Source organism: Pongo pygmaeus, chromosome 20 (assembly GCF_028885625.2).
Source record: "Pongo pygmaeus isolate AG05252 chromosome 20, NHGRI_mPonPyg2-v2.0_pri, whole genome shotgun sequence".
NCBI lineage: Eukaryota > Metazoa > Chordata > Mammalia > Primates > Hominidae > Pongo > Pongo pygmaeus.
The window spans coordinates 8,145,882-8,159,418 of record NC_072393.2 but is presented as its reverse complement, the minus strand read 5'-3'; the positions used below and the strand labels follow the sequence as shown (position 1 = coordinate 8,159,418).

At 57.3% G+C, this 13,537-nt stretch overlaps 1 protein-coding gene across 6 annotated transcripts in view; it reads left to right on the top strand.

The window, feature by feature from the left end:
• Nucleotides 1-1,252: 1,252 nt before the first annotated feature.
• The window catches only part of FBN3 (fibrillin 3), an 86,417-nt gene continuing 74,132 nt past the window's right edge, over nt 1,253-13,537 (top strand). For 5 of the 6 annotated variants that reach the window (XM_054463263.2, XM_063657433.1, XM_063657432.1 and 2 more), the window contains exons 1-10: nt 1,253-1,405; nt 3,353-3,536; nt 3,664-3,746; nt 4,626-4,724; nt 4,913-5,008; nt 5,857-5,952; nt 8,743-8,940; nt 9,038-9,163; nt 12,906-13,058; nt 13,146-13,328. In XM_054463263.2, the coding sequence (XP_054319238.2) occupies nt 3,370-3,536; nt 3,664-3,746; nt 4,626-4,724; nt 4,913-5,008; nt 5,857-5,952; nt 8,743-8,940; nt 9,038-9,163; nt 12,906-13,058; nt 13,146-13,328 (1,201 nt within the window). In that variant the 5' untranslated portion in view covers nt 1,253-1,405; nt 3,353-3,369. Of the gene's footprint in view, nt 1,406-2,033; nt 2,107-3,352; nt 3,537-3,663; nt 3,747-4,625; nt 4,725-4,912; nt 5,009-5,856; nt 5,953-8,742; nt 8,941-9,037; nt 9,164-12,905; nt 13,059-13,145; nt 13,329-13,537 lie in introns of those variants that run through there. The other variant, XM_063657430.1, reaches the window with a different exon arrangement.

Below are 13,537 nucleotides of genomic sequence, written 5' to 3'. Positions count from 1 at the left end.
AAAACAAAACAAAACAAAAACAAAATCCTCTCCCTCCCTGCAAATTGTGAGTTTACCCTATTGAACTCCCAAAGCTGACTTGCTGAATATACTCCCACCATAGCACTTCTGGAATGGAGACAGGGTCTCCGTTTTTTGGAGATAGGGTCTTGGTCAGTTGCCCAGGCTGGAGTGCAGTGGCACAATCATAACTCACTGCAGCCCCAACCTCCTAGGCTGAAGCAATCCTCCTGCCTCAGCCTCCTGAGTAGCTGGGACTATACATGCATGCCACCAGGCCTGGCTAATTCTTTTTAACTATTTTTTTTAAGAGATGGGGTCTCACTATGTTACTCAGGTTAGTCTCGAACTCCTGGTTTCAAGCCCACTGGGCTTACTTACTTATTACATTCCGGAAGTGCTGTGGTGGGTGGATATTCAGCACAATCAGCTTTGGGAGTTCAATAGAGTAAACTCACAATTTGCAGATAAGGAGGGAATTTTTGAACTGGACTTTGACAGATGCGTAGGAGTTTGCTGGATGGAGTAACAGCTTCAGGCCCAACGCACAGCTTCTGACAGATCCCCACGTTAAGGGTCTATTCTCAAAGGTAGGAAGGTGATGGAAAAGCCTAGACGTTTTTGTTTGGAGTACTGACAACAGATAGGGAGCCGAAATTCTTGTCTGGTCCCTTTGGTAGGTGGAGAAACAGGTTCAAAGAGATTTGAAAGTTTACACCGTTTGAATTGTTAACCTCTTCATTATGAGAACCAGATGAAATCCTGGGCCCTTCTCCCTGGGAAATACATCTTTGCCCAAAGTTTTGTCAACATATTTAGGGGCCCCTGATCTCAGCCTAGTTAAGAATCCAGGCTCCAAGAGCCAGGTGAGTTTCCAACGTCACTCTGGCAATTCTCCTTGCTCGAGGGAGGGGGCGGCGGCTTGGGAGGCAGTAAGAGGGCCGCCCAGGTGAGTCCCGGGATTTCTCTGCCCAGGCTTGTCGTCCAGGCCCCCCAAAAGTCAGAGCCCCACCTCCATCTCAATCTCTATCCGAAAACGCGGCCCCGGCAGCCCCTACTAGGCGCCCCCAGCCCTGAGCCCCCCGACCGCCCTCACATCCCTCCAGTCCATCGGAGTCTTTCACTCGGAGACCCGGCCCTCCCCCGAGCCGCAGCCTCTCTCCCCGCCCCGGATCGGAGCCCCCCGTCCCCGCCCCGGGAGCTAAGAGGTGCAAACGCGCCCTCCTCCAACTCCTCCCGCCCCCAACTCCCCCCGAGTAGCAGCTCTGGGCTGGGAACGCGGCGGGGTCGGCCTCTCGGCTTTGCGTTCCCGCCCCGGGTCCCCGGCGCCGCAGTAGCCCGCCCTGCAGCGCTGAGTCCCGCGCGTCCGCCTGCGGTGCCCGCCTCCACGCGAGCCGCCTCGCAGGTAGGTGAAGGCGCGGGGCCCTCGGCGGGGCGAGATCGCGGGCGCTGAAGGGTGGGGAAGGCGGGGGCGGGGGGGCCGGCAGGGGGAGGGGGAGACGATTCCTTTGTTCGCAGCCAGGCAGCCCCGGGCCCAGCCCCCTCCCCTCTCCGCCTTCTAGTGGCGCCCTCCGCAGTGGAGAGTGGGGGCGCGGGGACCCGGCGGGAGGGGCTCGGCTGGGGCGCGGGGCCCCTGACCCACAGGTGAGGGCGGAGCCAAGCGTGGTCGCGGCCGGGGGCCCTGCCAGGTGGAGATCGCGCCCCGCGGGCTCCGGGGGCGCCCCCTCCCCGTCGGCGGAGCTTGGGATCCCTCGCTCTTTGGCCCTCAGTCTCCACACCCCGTGCGGGGCGCGCCTTCTCTGCTCATTCATTCCACAAACTCCAGGGTGTGGCTCGCAGAGGCAGCGGTGTGTAGGGGGGACCGAGGCAAATCAGGCCAGAGACTCCCCCCACCTAATTCCCCTACCCAACCCGAGGCAGGGGGCTGGGGCGGAGGGAGTGGGGGAGGAGGGCTTGCAGGCCCCGAGGCTGCTTGGAGTCCACAGAGCCTCAGAGTGCGGACTGACCCGGACAACTGAGAAGAAAAAGAGGGCGCCCCTCTCCAGCCAGCCAACGCTCCAACGTTGACAGGGGTCTCTCCCTTCTCCGGGGCCTTTGGACAACCAGGTTGGCCCAGAGAGGGGCGTGGCCAAGGCCACACAGCAGGGCTCCCCGCCCATTCTCCACCTAGGCCGGGTTCCTTTCCTCCCTGGAACCTGAATGGAACAGGAAGGCCACTTGGTCTGGCTTCTCTCCCTCGAATATTTTGCCTCCACCCTCCAAACGGTCGTCTCCTGTCCCGGTCTTCTCCCTCCCGTCCTTCATGGCCCAGGAAAGACCCAGCCACGGGGGGCAGCAGCGAGTTCCGTTCCTAATCTCCCCCTCCTTCTTCTCTTCGTGGGCTTAAGCTCCCCAGCTTAGCCCCTCACTCATGGTGTGATGGCCTTAGTTTGCGCATCTGTGAAATGGGCACAGAAGCGGTCCCTTCCCTGCTGGGCACGGGGTTACTCTCTGCATTGGGAAGTTCCAGCCCCTGCCTGGGCCCCCTGCCCAGGGAGGCATCCAGCCCCGACCTGGGAGCAGTGAACAGTCAGAGGAGGCTTCCTGGAGGAGGTGTGATGTTAGAGAAGGGTCTTGCGGCTGAGGGTGCACAGCGGAGGCAAGACCGAGGTGGGATGTGGAGGGGAGGGGACACAGGGCCAGGTGGGGCCAGGCATTGCAGGAGTGGGGGTATCTGTGTCACAGAGGGACAGTGGGGTTGTTGCCTCCCACGACTTACCATCTTCCTCCTACCCTGGACGCTCTCCCGGCCCCACCCTCCCAGCTAGAACTTTGGGAATTTCCTCAATGCCTCCCACCTCCCAGGACATGAGCCTCCCATTCCTCTCCTCTCTCTCCCATCTGGACAGCCCCCAGCCTTCTGACATGCTCTTTCCAACGGGACCCTGCTGCCCTTCCCCACTCCACCTAACACGCATTTCTGACCTTGCTCCTCCCACTCAAAGCTTTTCAAGGGCTCTTCATTGTCCTTGACCAACGAGCAAAACCTCCATGACACCGCTACGCCCACTCCTGCAACGCCTGGCCCCACCTGGACCCACCTGGCCCTGTCTCCCCTCCCTTCCACGTCCCACACCCGTCTTGCCTTGGCTGTGCACCCTGAGCCCCAAGACCCTTCTCTAACATCACACCTCCTCCAGGAAGCCTCCTCTGACTGTTCACTGCTTCCCGGTTGGGGCTGGATGCCTCCTTGTGCTCCCAGAGGCCCCGGGGCTGCCCCATTTGGCAACCACCCTGCCCTCCTCGTTGTGTTGGGTCCCCCATGGCCAGGGTGGGGGGCTCTTCTAGGGCTGACTCTGCTTCCTCTCCGCAGCCTCCAGGGGACACGCCATGACTCTGGAGGGTCTGTGTTTGGCAAGGGGCCCCCTGGCCCGGCTCCTGCTGGCCTGGTCGGCCCTGTTGTGCATGGCGGGTGGCCAAAGCCACTGGGATGGGGCCTTGGAGGCTGCAGGTCCTGGACGTGTGCGGAGGCGGGGCAGCCCGGGCATCTTGCAGGGGTGCGTGGTACCTGGGATGCAGGGAGACCCCTTCGGTGTGGATTGGGCCGTCCTGGGGCCAGCGGAATACCCGGGGGGATGTCCACACGGGCAGGGGCTCACCAGACCCAACTCACTGTCCCCGAAGGCCGAATGTATGCGGCTCCCGGTTCCACGCCTACTGCTGTCCAGGCTGGAGGACATTCCCTGGCAGGAGCCAGTGTGTCGTGCGTGAGTGCTACTGCCGTCTGCAGGTGGGGGGGGAGGGCACAGGCCAGGGACACTCTTACCTGCCTGCAGGTCCAGCTCTGTTTACACGGGGACTTAGCCAGGGACCTCTAGATGAACCACAGGAATGGCCCTTGCGTCTGTCCTCGGGGTTCCAGGCCAACCTGCCATGTTCATTTCCTTTGCCCTATAACCTCCTTGTGTCTGTCTGTCTGTCTCTCTGGTTCCCTTGCTTTGTCTCTGCCTCTCTATTCATCTCTGCTCGTGTCTCTCTCTGTTGGTTTCTTTTCTTTATTATTATTATTTTTAGAGATGGGGGTCTCTGTGTTGCTCAGGCTGGTCTCAAACTCTGGCCTCAAGCAATTTTCCCATCTCAGCCTCCCAAATTGCTAGGATTCCAGGTGTGAGCCAGCGCACCTGACCTCTCTCTGTCGGTTACTGTCTCTCTATCTAACTGATTCTCTCTCTCTCTGTCTCTCTGAGTCTCTGTCTGTCTGTCTGTCTCTGGCCTCACCGTCTCTTTCTGTTTCTGTCTCTGGAATCTGACTCCACTTCCCAGGAGACACCCAACCACAGTATCCAGGACCCCAGCACCTCCAGCTCTGTCCTCACAGCTCAGCAGCTCTGGCCCAAAGAGCGTTCTCTCCCAATGGCTCTAGCAAAGTCCCCAACCCACAGCCTGGGTCACACCCCCTGCCCAGCCCAGCCCGAGAGTGGGGGAACGTCCCATGAAAACAGGGGTGGGGTGTGCTATTAGCAGAGCCAGGGATGCAGATGACCAGCAGCGTCCACCGAGGTGTTCCGGCCAGCCCGGACACCGATGGAGCAGGGACGGCCCAGGCTCGGTCCTGGTCTTGACTGCCACCCGCTGCACCCATCCAGCCATCTGTAGGCGCGCCTGCGGTGAAGGCTTCTGCTCCCAGCCCAACCTGTGCACCTGTGCGGATGGGACACTGGCTCCCAGCTGCGGGGTGAGCCGAGGTGAGTGGGAAGTGGCCTCTTGCGGGAGGGACAAGAAGGTCACAGGGTTCCGGTTGCCACGAGGAGCCTGGGCTGCTTTTGTTGAAGGACAGGAGCAGGGCTGAGCATGCCTAGTCCTGCAGCCGTCCTGGGAGGGCATCTCGGGGCCCGTCTCCACCTTACTATGCATCCTGCCTTTCTGTCCCCAGGGTCAGGGTGCAGTGTGAGCTGTATGAATGGGGGCACCTGCCGGGGGGCGTCCTGTCTGTGTCAGAAGGGCTACACAGGCACCGTGTGTGGGCAGCGTGAGTATCCCCATGGGACTCCCCTCCTTGCACACCTGGGACTGTGATCCCAGAGTATTGGTCTCTGCTGCCACCTGCCCACTGCCCGGGGTTCCTTCTTCCTGAACTGGAGATTGCAGGGGACATTTATTGTCACAGTCTTTTTTTTTTTTTTTGAGACGGAGTCTCGCTGTGTCTCCCAGGCTGGAGTGCAGTGGCAAGATCTCAGCTCACTGCAAGCTCCGCCTCCCAGGTTCATGCCATTCTCCTGCCTCAGCCTCCCGAGTAGCTGGGACTACAGATGCCTGCCACCATGCCTGGCTAATTTTTTGTATTTTTAGTAGAGACGGGGTTTCACCGTGTTAGCCAGGATGGTCTCGATCTCCTGACCTCGTGATCCACCTGCCTCAGCCTCTCAAAGTGCTGGGATTACAGGCGTGAGCCACCGCACCCGGCCTTTTTTTTTTTGAGATGGAGTTTTGCTCTGTTGCCCAGGCTGGAGTGCAGTGGCACCATCTCAGCTCACTGCAACCTCCGCCTCCCAGGTTTGAGCAATTCTCCTATGTCAGCCTCCCAAGTAGCTGGGATTACAAGCGCCTGCCACCATGCCTGGCTAATTTTTGTATTTTTAGTAAAGATGGGGTTTCACCATATTGGACAGGCTTGTCTTGAACCCCTGACCTCAGGTGATCCACCTGCCTTGGCCTCCCAAAGTGCTTGGATTACAGGCGTGAGCCACTGAGCCCGGCCTCAGTCTTATTCAACCTGGGCCAGATCCTGGGGATTCCTGGGTGAAGATGGGCTTGCTGTGAACCCCAGCTCTCTCTGCTGCTGGGGGACCTCCAGCTATCACACTCTCTCCTCCACAGCCATCTGTGACCGCGGCTGCCACAATGGGGGTCGCTGCATTGGGCCCAACCACTGCGCCTGTGTGTACGGCTTCATGGGACCTCAGTGTGAGAGAGGTACCAAGCACGAGTGGGTGGGAGGTAGGCAGGGGACTCGGTGGAGGAAAGGGGGTTTCCTGGAAGCCTCTGAGACATGGCCAGGCCTTGAGAGGACCCAGCTGGCCTCCTTCCCGCAGTTGGGGCAGTCTGAGGACATTTCTTTCATTTGCTCATCTGTTCTCCAAAACATCTGCTATTCACTGGCTCTGAGCGAGTGCCTGTGTTGGAGTCTGGTAGGAAAGAGAGAGGATGTGCCAGTCTGAGGGGCAGGGAGAAGAAATTGCAAGCAGAAGATTCTTATCTGGGGGTGTCAAGGCTAAGACAAGGGTTGGGGCAGCCCTGGAGAATGTGAAGGACAGAGAAACCATCTGCTCCACGGAAGGGAGTCAGGGAGGGCTTCCTGGAGGAGGGGACCCCTCAGCTGGATCTGGTAGGGTGGATTGGACTTCATGAATGGGCAAACCCCCTCTTTATTGCACCCTAATTCTCTCTTTTTTTTTTGAGACAAAGTTTTGCTCTTTCACCTAGGCTAGAGTGCAGTGGTATGATCTCGGCTCGCTGCAACCTCCGCCTCCCAGGTTCAAGCAATTCTCCCGCTTCAGCCTCCCAAGTAGCTGGGATTACAGGCATCCCCACAGTCAGCTAATTTTTGTAATTTTAGTAGAGATGAGGTTTTGCCATGTTGGCCAGGCTGGCCTCGAACTCCTGGCCTCAAGTGATCTGCCTGTCTTGGCCTCCCAAAATGAGCCACCACACCCGGTCACCCTAACTCTTAAAAATGATCCCATTTTTAAGAGGGCTAAGATGGGTGGGGTCACCTGCTGAGAGGTTGTTACCAAAATTAAGAGGGTGGACGTACCAGGAGTTTGAGACCAGCCTGGGCAACATAGTGAGACCCCCTTCTCTACAAAAAATAAAAAATTAGCCTGGCATGGTGGTGCATATCTGTAGTCTCAGGCTGAAGTGGGAGGATTGCATGAGCCCAGGAGTTCGAGGCTGCAGTGAGCCGTGGTGGTGCCACTGCACTCCAGCCTGGGTGACAGAACCAGATCCTACCTCTCTTAAAAAAAAAAAGAAAAGAAAAGAAAAAAGAAAGAAAGAAAAGAGGCCAGGCACTGTGGCTCACGCCTGCAATTCCAGCATTTTGGGAGGCTGAGGCAGGCAGATCACTCGAGGCCAGGAGTTTGAGACCAGCCATGGCCAACATGGCAAAAGCCATCTCTACTAAAAATACACAAAAAAATGTAACCGGGTGTGGTAGTGCGTGCCTGTAGTCCCAGCTACTTGGAAGGCTGAGGCATGAGAATCTTTTGAACCTGGGAGGCAGTGAGCCAAGATCGCACCACTGTACTCCAGCCTGGAAGACAGAGCGAGACCCTGTCTCAAAAAAAAAAAAAAAAAAAGAAAAGAAAAGAAAAGAAAAGAAAAAAGGAGAATGGACACAGTCAGTGATGTCTTTCTTGTGAGCAGTGAGGTGTGGCAGGGATGCGGAGAGAAGAAGGAAGGAGTCAAGATGAACCCCAGCCTGGTCTGAAAACTGGGGGGAAGGTAGTGGTGCACCCTGGCAGGGAGGAGGAAGACTCTGAGCTCAGTGTTGGCCGAGGGACTTGCAAGTTGTCTGGGAAGCAGCTGGACACTCAGGCCTGGGGCTGAGACAGCAGTGTGGCCTGCTCCGTCCATGGGGACTGAAGCCCAGGATGCAGCTGAGGATCCCCGTGAGAGAACGAAGGGCCAGCAGAGACAGCCACCTGGGCATTTAAGCCAGGACAGAAAAAACAGAGCCCACAGGAGGCTGAGAAAGAGAAAGAGAACAGGAGTGGGTGGCGTCAGGGACGTCCAGGCTTGTGAGATTTTCAGATGCAGGAGGCATCTGAGTGCCTGACGTGGTGTTTCGGCCCAGGAAGGTGAGGATGGGCAGGACCCGGGGACTAGAAGCTGGAGGGGCTGGGGAAGTGACCTGGGTTTGAGGGTGGGCTTCTGGAAACTGCAGAATTGGAACATGGGCTGTTGGAGGCGGGCCAAGCTCTGGGTGGCAGGAGAGTGAGGGGGAGGGGGAGGGGGAGGGGGAGGGGGAGGGGGAGGGGGAGTGGGGGAGCTGCCAGGAATTACGTTTTGGCTTGGAGCATCAGGACAGCCGTGGGGTGGGGGTCTCTGTGAAGCCCCTCCTCCTTATGGGGCCTGAGTTGGGGGTGAGTTTGGCTTCTTCTCTTGGGAGGGGCTGCCCTTGTTTGAGAGCTAACTCCTTTATTGGAAACATCTGGGAGAAGAGAGCCAAGAAGTCACATCTGGGCTCATGTACTGGGGTTGGGGGAACCAATGCGGTCACCTTGGGCTGGGCCTGATGGGGATTGGGGATGTGATGTTGGGGGTCCAGAGAATTTAGGCAGATAACAGATCCTTCCCCAGATCTGGGTGATATGGCAGGGCCAGGCGTGTGCTCGAGGACTAGACATGCTTTTTAGCTGGGCGTCCGTGAGTCCCTGCCCAGGCCTGAAGGGAGGGTAGGCCTGGGGAAGGAGTCCCATCAGTTCAGACAGGGTGTTCACACAGGCCCTGAGCTTTATGGGCTTGGAGGTGCTGGTCTCTTGGAAGTTGGTCACGAAATGCTTTGAAGAAAAAGGGTTTTGAAGGGTGCATAGGAGTTCGTTAGGTAGGGAAAGGGGAGGAAAGATGTTCTATTTAGTAAGGGAGCAGCATAAGTAAAGCCTGGTCTGTGGGTGCAGGGGCCGCTGGGAAGGTGTTAGAGACGCAGAGCTCTCTAGACAGGGGCAGCCCTCAGCCAGGTACCCACATCTGTCTGCCCTGCAGATTACCGGACGGGACCCTGCTTTGGCCAAGTAGGCCCCGAGGGGTGCCAGCATCAGCTGACGGGCCTCGTGTGCACCAAGGCACTTTGCTGTGCCACCGTGGGCCGTGCCTGGGGCCTTCCATGTGAACTTTGCCCTGCACAGCCACACCCCTGCCGCCGCGGCTTCATCCCAAATATCCACACAGGGGCCTGCCAAGGTGAATAGTGGGGTCAGGGCTGATTGGGAGGCCTTGGCCGCCTTGGTTCTTCCCTCCGATGGGCCTCTCACTCCCTTGCCGGGCTTTGTCTTTGCAGATGTGGATGAGTGCCAGGCTGTGCCAGGCCTGTGCCAGGGAGGCAGCTGCGTCAACATGGTGGGCTCCTTCCATTGCCACTGTCCATTTGGACACCGGCTCAGTGACAGCAGCACTGCATGTGAAGGTGGGTGACTGGAGGGGGACAACCTGAGACCTCCTCTGTGACTCATGACCTGGGGGGCTCAGGCTCCCCTGCAGGAAGGCAGAGGGTTCAGGCTGGTGAGATGCCCAGTTCTGACCTTGTCCCTGTCTATGTAGATGTGAATGAGTGTCTCAGCCTGTCCGGCCTCTGTTCCGGGGGTGACTGCACCAACACTGTCGGGAGCTACGTGTGCACCTGTTCCCAAGGTTTTGCCAGCAGCCTGGATGGCACCCACTGCCTGAGTGAACCGAGGGGCTGGAGTGGGAGAGAGTGGGTAGGAGAGAGACCCCTTGTTCAGCTGTCTGTCTCTCTCCTTTTTTTTTTTTTTTTTTTTGAGACAGAATCTCGCTCTGTTACCCAGGCTAGAGTGCAGTGGTGTGATCTCAGCTCACCGCAACCTCCGCCTCCCGGTTCAAGAGATCCTCCTGCCTCAGCCTCCCAAGTAGCTGGGATTACAGGCACACACCACCATGCCTAGCTAATTTTTGTATTTTTAGTAGAGATGGGGTTTCTCCATGTTAGCCAGGCTGGTCTTGAACTCCTGGCCTCAAGTGATCCACCCTCCTCGGCCTCCCAAAGTGCTGGGACTACAGGCATGAGCCACCTCGCCCTGCCCCACCCTCATTTTTGAGATGGGGAAACTGAGGCCCAGAAAGGGGAGGTTTGCTTGAGTCCAGTCAACAAGTCCAGAACACACTCAACTCCCCAGACCCCCTGCCCAGGTGGCGGTCCCTTGGGCTGTGGCTCCCGCTGGAGGCCCACCGTTCAGCAACCCCCAGACACTTGGTCTGGCCAAGTGGGAACCCCCCCCAACACCCCGCTGCGCTTAGGCCTCTCCCTCCTTTTGCTGTCTTGATGAGCTGAATGTCAGGCCCTGGAAGTTGCCTGTGGCCAGCAGGGCTGGCCAGGAACATGAATGCTGGTGGCAGAGGATGGGCAGTGTCCTGGTCTGGGGAGACAGGAGGGGGCTTGGAGGTTTTCCAGCATCACCCTGGTCCCCTCAGGCTAGGCCACTGCCAGGCACAGCTGAGAATATTGTGTTTGGAGTTCAGCCAGCATGCTGTGGCCATCTCCAGACTTTATTTATTTATTTTTGAGACGGAGTTTCGCTCTTTTTGCCCAGGCTGGAGTGCAATGGCACGATCTCGGCTCACCGCAACCTCTGCCTTCTAGGTTCAAGTGATTCTCCTGCCTCAGCCTCCCAAGTAGCTGGGATTACAGGCATGTGCCACCCCGCCCGGCTAATTTTGTATTTTTAGTAGAGACAGGGTTTCTCCATATTGGTCAGGCTGGTCTCGAACTCCCGACCTCAGGTGATCCGCCTGCCTCGGCCTCCCAAAGTGCTGGGATTACAGGCATGAGCCACCGCATCCAGCTGGCCAACTCCAGGCTTTCTAGGTCTCCACCACTGGGGGCCATCACAGCTGGCATTAGGGGTAGCTATGGACACATCCCCTGGACTGCGGGGTCCTCTCTCAGCTGCTAAAGACCAGACCCTGGATTGGACAAACCAGCCTCTGAACAGAGGCTTTGGAATCAGTCCGGGGCTCCCACCCAGAGCTGCTCACAGACCCTGTGGCCTTGGGCAAGTGACTTAACCGCTCTGTGCCTCAGTTTCCCCATCTGTAAAATGGTAGATAATAGCAGTACCTAGCTCAATGAAGATTGAGTAAGATATCATTTGGGGAGTAATTTGCAGAGGGTTGGTACCTAGAGGGTACTTAATACACATTCATGGACACCAGGTAATGTTGAGGCTGTGACCACTTAGCTCACAGTGTGTACTTACAGCAATGACAGGATCATTTTTGTTAAAATTCTTTTAACACAGTCTTACTCTGTCCCCCAGGCTGGAGTGCAATGGCACGATCTCGGCTCACTGCAACCTCCGCCTCCAGGGTTCAAGTGATTCTCCTGCCTCAGCCTCCCCAGTAGCTGGGATTACAGGCACCCATCACCATGCCCGGCTAATTTTTGCATTTTTAGTAGAGACAGGGTTTCACTGTGTTGGCCAGGCTGGTCTCAAACTCTTGACCTCAGGTGATCCATCCCCCTCAGCCTCCCAAAGTGCTGGGATTACAGGCATGAGCCACCGTGGCTGAGCATTTGTGTTAAAATTCTTATATTCTGTCTCTCTTGCTTGAGGGACTGTTGCCTGTTGGGTCCCCTGAGATTGGGAAATCGAGTTTCCCGTCCTCGTCTTGCTTTTGCAGCTGTGTGACTTTGGAGGAGTCTGTTGATCTCTCGTCGTCTGGGCAGGCCCAGTCCCCTTCGAGGGGCTATGATAAGGCTGAGAACGAAAAACCCTGACTCCCACGCACGTACCTGGGGGGCCCCCAGGTGCACGGGGCGGGGACCAGGGAGGTGGAAACATTTGCATGTTTTCCCAGCTTGGGGCAGGTCAGGGGTGGCTCTCAGTGGCCCTCCCAGCTGCTGGGAGGAGGTTTTTAAACTGTGGGCCACCAGCCAAGCTTTGTGCATTTTTAAGCCTAAAAATATGCTCTTTAAGCCAGAGCCTGAGAAATCCAATCGCTGCATAAAGCCATTGACCTTGAGGGCGCAGTGGGAAGTGGAAGAGTGTTGGTGGTTCTCATACCTGGGGAGCCTGTCCGCCTCAGTCTCCCCGGGGTCTGTAGCTGTCAATCTACCCCTCGACTCCTTGGGGCCCCTCTCTGAAATTCACAGTCTCGTAGGCTTCTGCGTAATGCCTGAAGCCAGCAAGCAAAGACACACAGCTGCAGATCTTGGTGTCCCTGCCTGGTATCCCAATGGGGCAGTCTTTCCCCGCCAATGGGTCTTCCTCAGTGTGGTTGGATGCCTGCAGCGACGGGGAGCTCGCTACCTCTGTGTGATAACTTGGAATCTTGGTAACAAGAGATGGCACTGAGCAAGCATTGGCCACGTGTCAAACTTTTCTATTTATTTATTTATTTATTTATTTTTGAGGCGGAATCTTGGTCTGTGGCCCAGGCTGGAGTGCAGTGGCACAATCTTGGCTCACTACAACCTCTGACTCCCGGGTTGAAGTGATTCTCCTGCCTCAGCCTCCCAAGTAACTGAGATTACAGGTGCACGCCACTGCACCTGGCTAATTTTTCTATTTTTAGTAGAGGCAGGGCTTCGTCATGTTGGCCAGGCTGTTCTTGAACCCTGACCTTGTGATCCACCCGCCTCAGCCTCCCAAAGTGCTGAGATTACAGGCTTGAGCCACTGCGCACAGCCCTTTATTTTTTTTGAGACAGAGTCTCACTCTGTTGACCAGGCCAGAGTGCAGTGGCATAATCTCAGCTCACTGCAACCTCTGTCTCCTGGGTTCAAGCAATTCGTGATTCGCCTGCCTCAGCCTCCCAAGTAGCTGTGATTACAAGTGGCTGCCACCATACTTGGCTAATTTTTGTATTTTTAGTAGACATGAGGTTTCGCCATATTGGTCAGGCTGGTCTTGCACTCTTGACTTCAAGTGATCCTCCCGCCCCGGCCTCCCAAATTGTTGGGATTACAGGTGTGAGCTACTGCATCTGGACTATGTCAGACTTTTCATCCAGGTAATACTTCTCCCGGGTGAGGTGGATGCTCCAAGCATCCCCATTTTATGGAGGGGAAACTGAAGCACAGAGTGGCAAATAGACCCGTCCTACAGGCAGTGCTGCTACAGCTGGAATTTGGATCCAGGTCTGGTCACTGATATCCCGTGCTCATGGGCTCACCCTCTGATCTTTTGCAGACCACCGGGCCGGCACCTGCTTCTCAGTGCTTTTCGGGGGCCGCTGTGCCGGAGACCTCGCTGGCCACTACACTCGCAGGCAGTGCTGCTGCGACAGGGGCAGGTGCTGGGCAGCTGGCCCAGCCCCTGAGCTGTGTCCTCCTCGGGGCTCCAGTGAGTAAGAGCTGCAGCCTGCAGGGCTGCGGGGAGGAGGGGACAGGGGAGGGCCAAGGGCCTGGCCTCAACCCTGCTTCTTTGCAGGTGAATTCCAGCAACTGTGCGCCCAGGGGCTGCCGCTGCTACCCGGCCACCCTGGCCTCTTCCCTGGACTCCTGGGCTTCGGATCCAATGGCATGGGTCCCCCTCTTGGGCCGGCGCGACTCAACCCCCATGGCTCTGATACGCGTGGGATCCCCAGCCTGGGCCCTGGCAACTCTAACATTGGTGAGGCCTGGGGCTTGGGAGGAAGGTTCCAAGACTTGAAGGATGGTCCTGGATCTGGGAAGACAGCTCCGAATAGGGGAGGGTGTCCAGGCCTCAGAGAGAGTGTTAGAGCTTTGGAGGGGGAACTCCTGGCCTGGCTAGTAGGGATGACAGTGCTAGTAGTGGATGGGGTTGGAGGTAACTGGAGAATCTGGTCCTCAGAGTTAGGG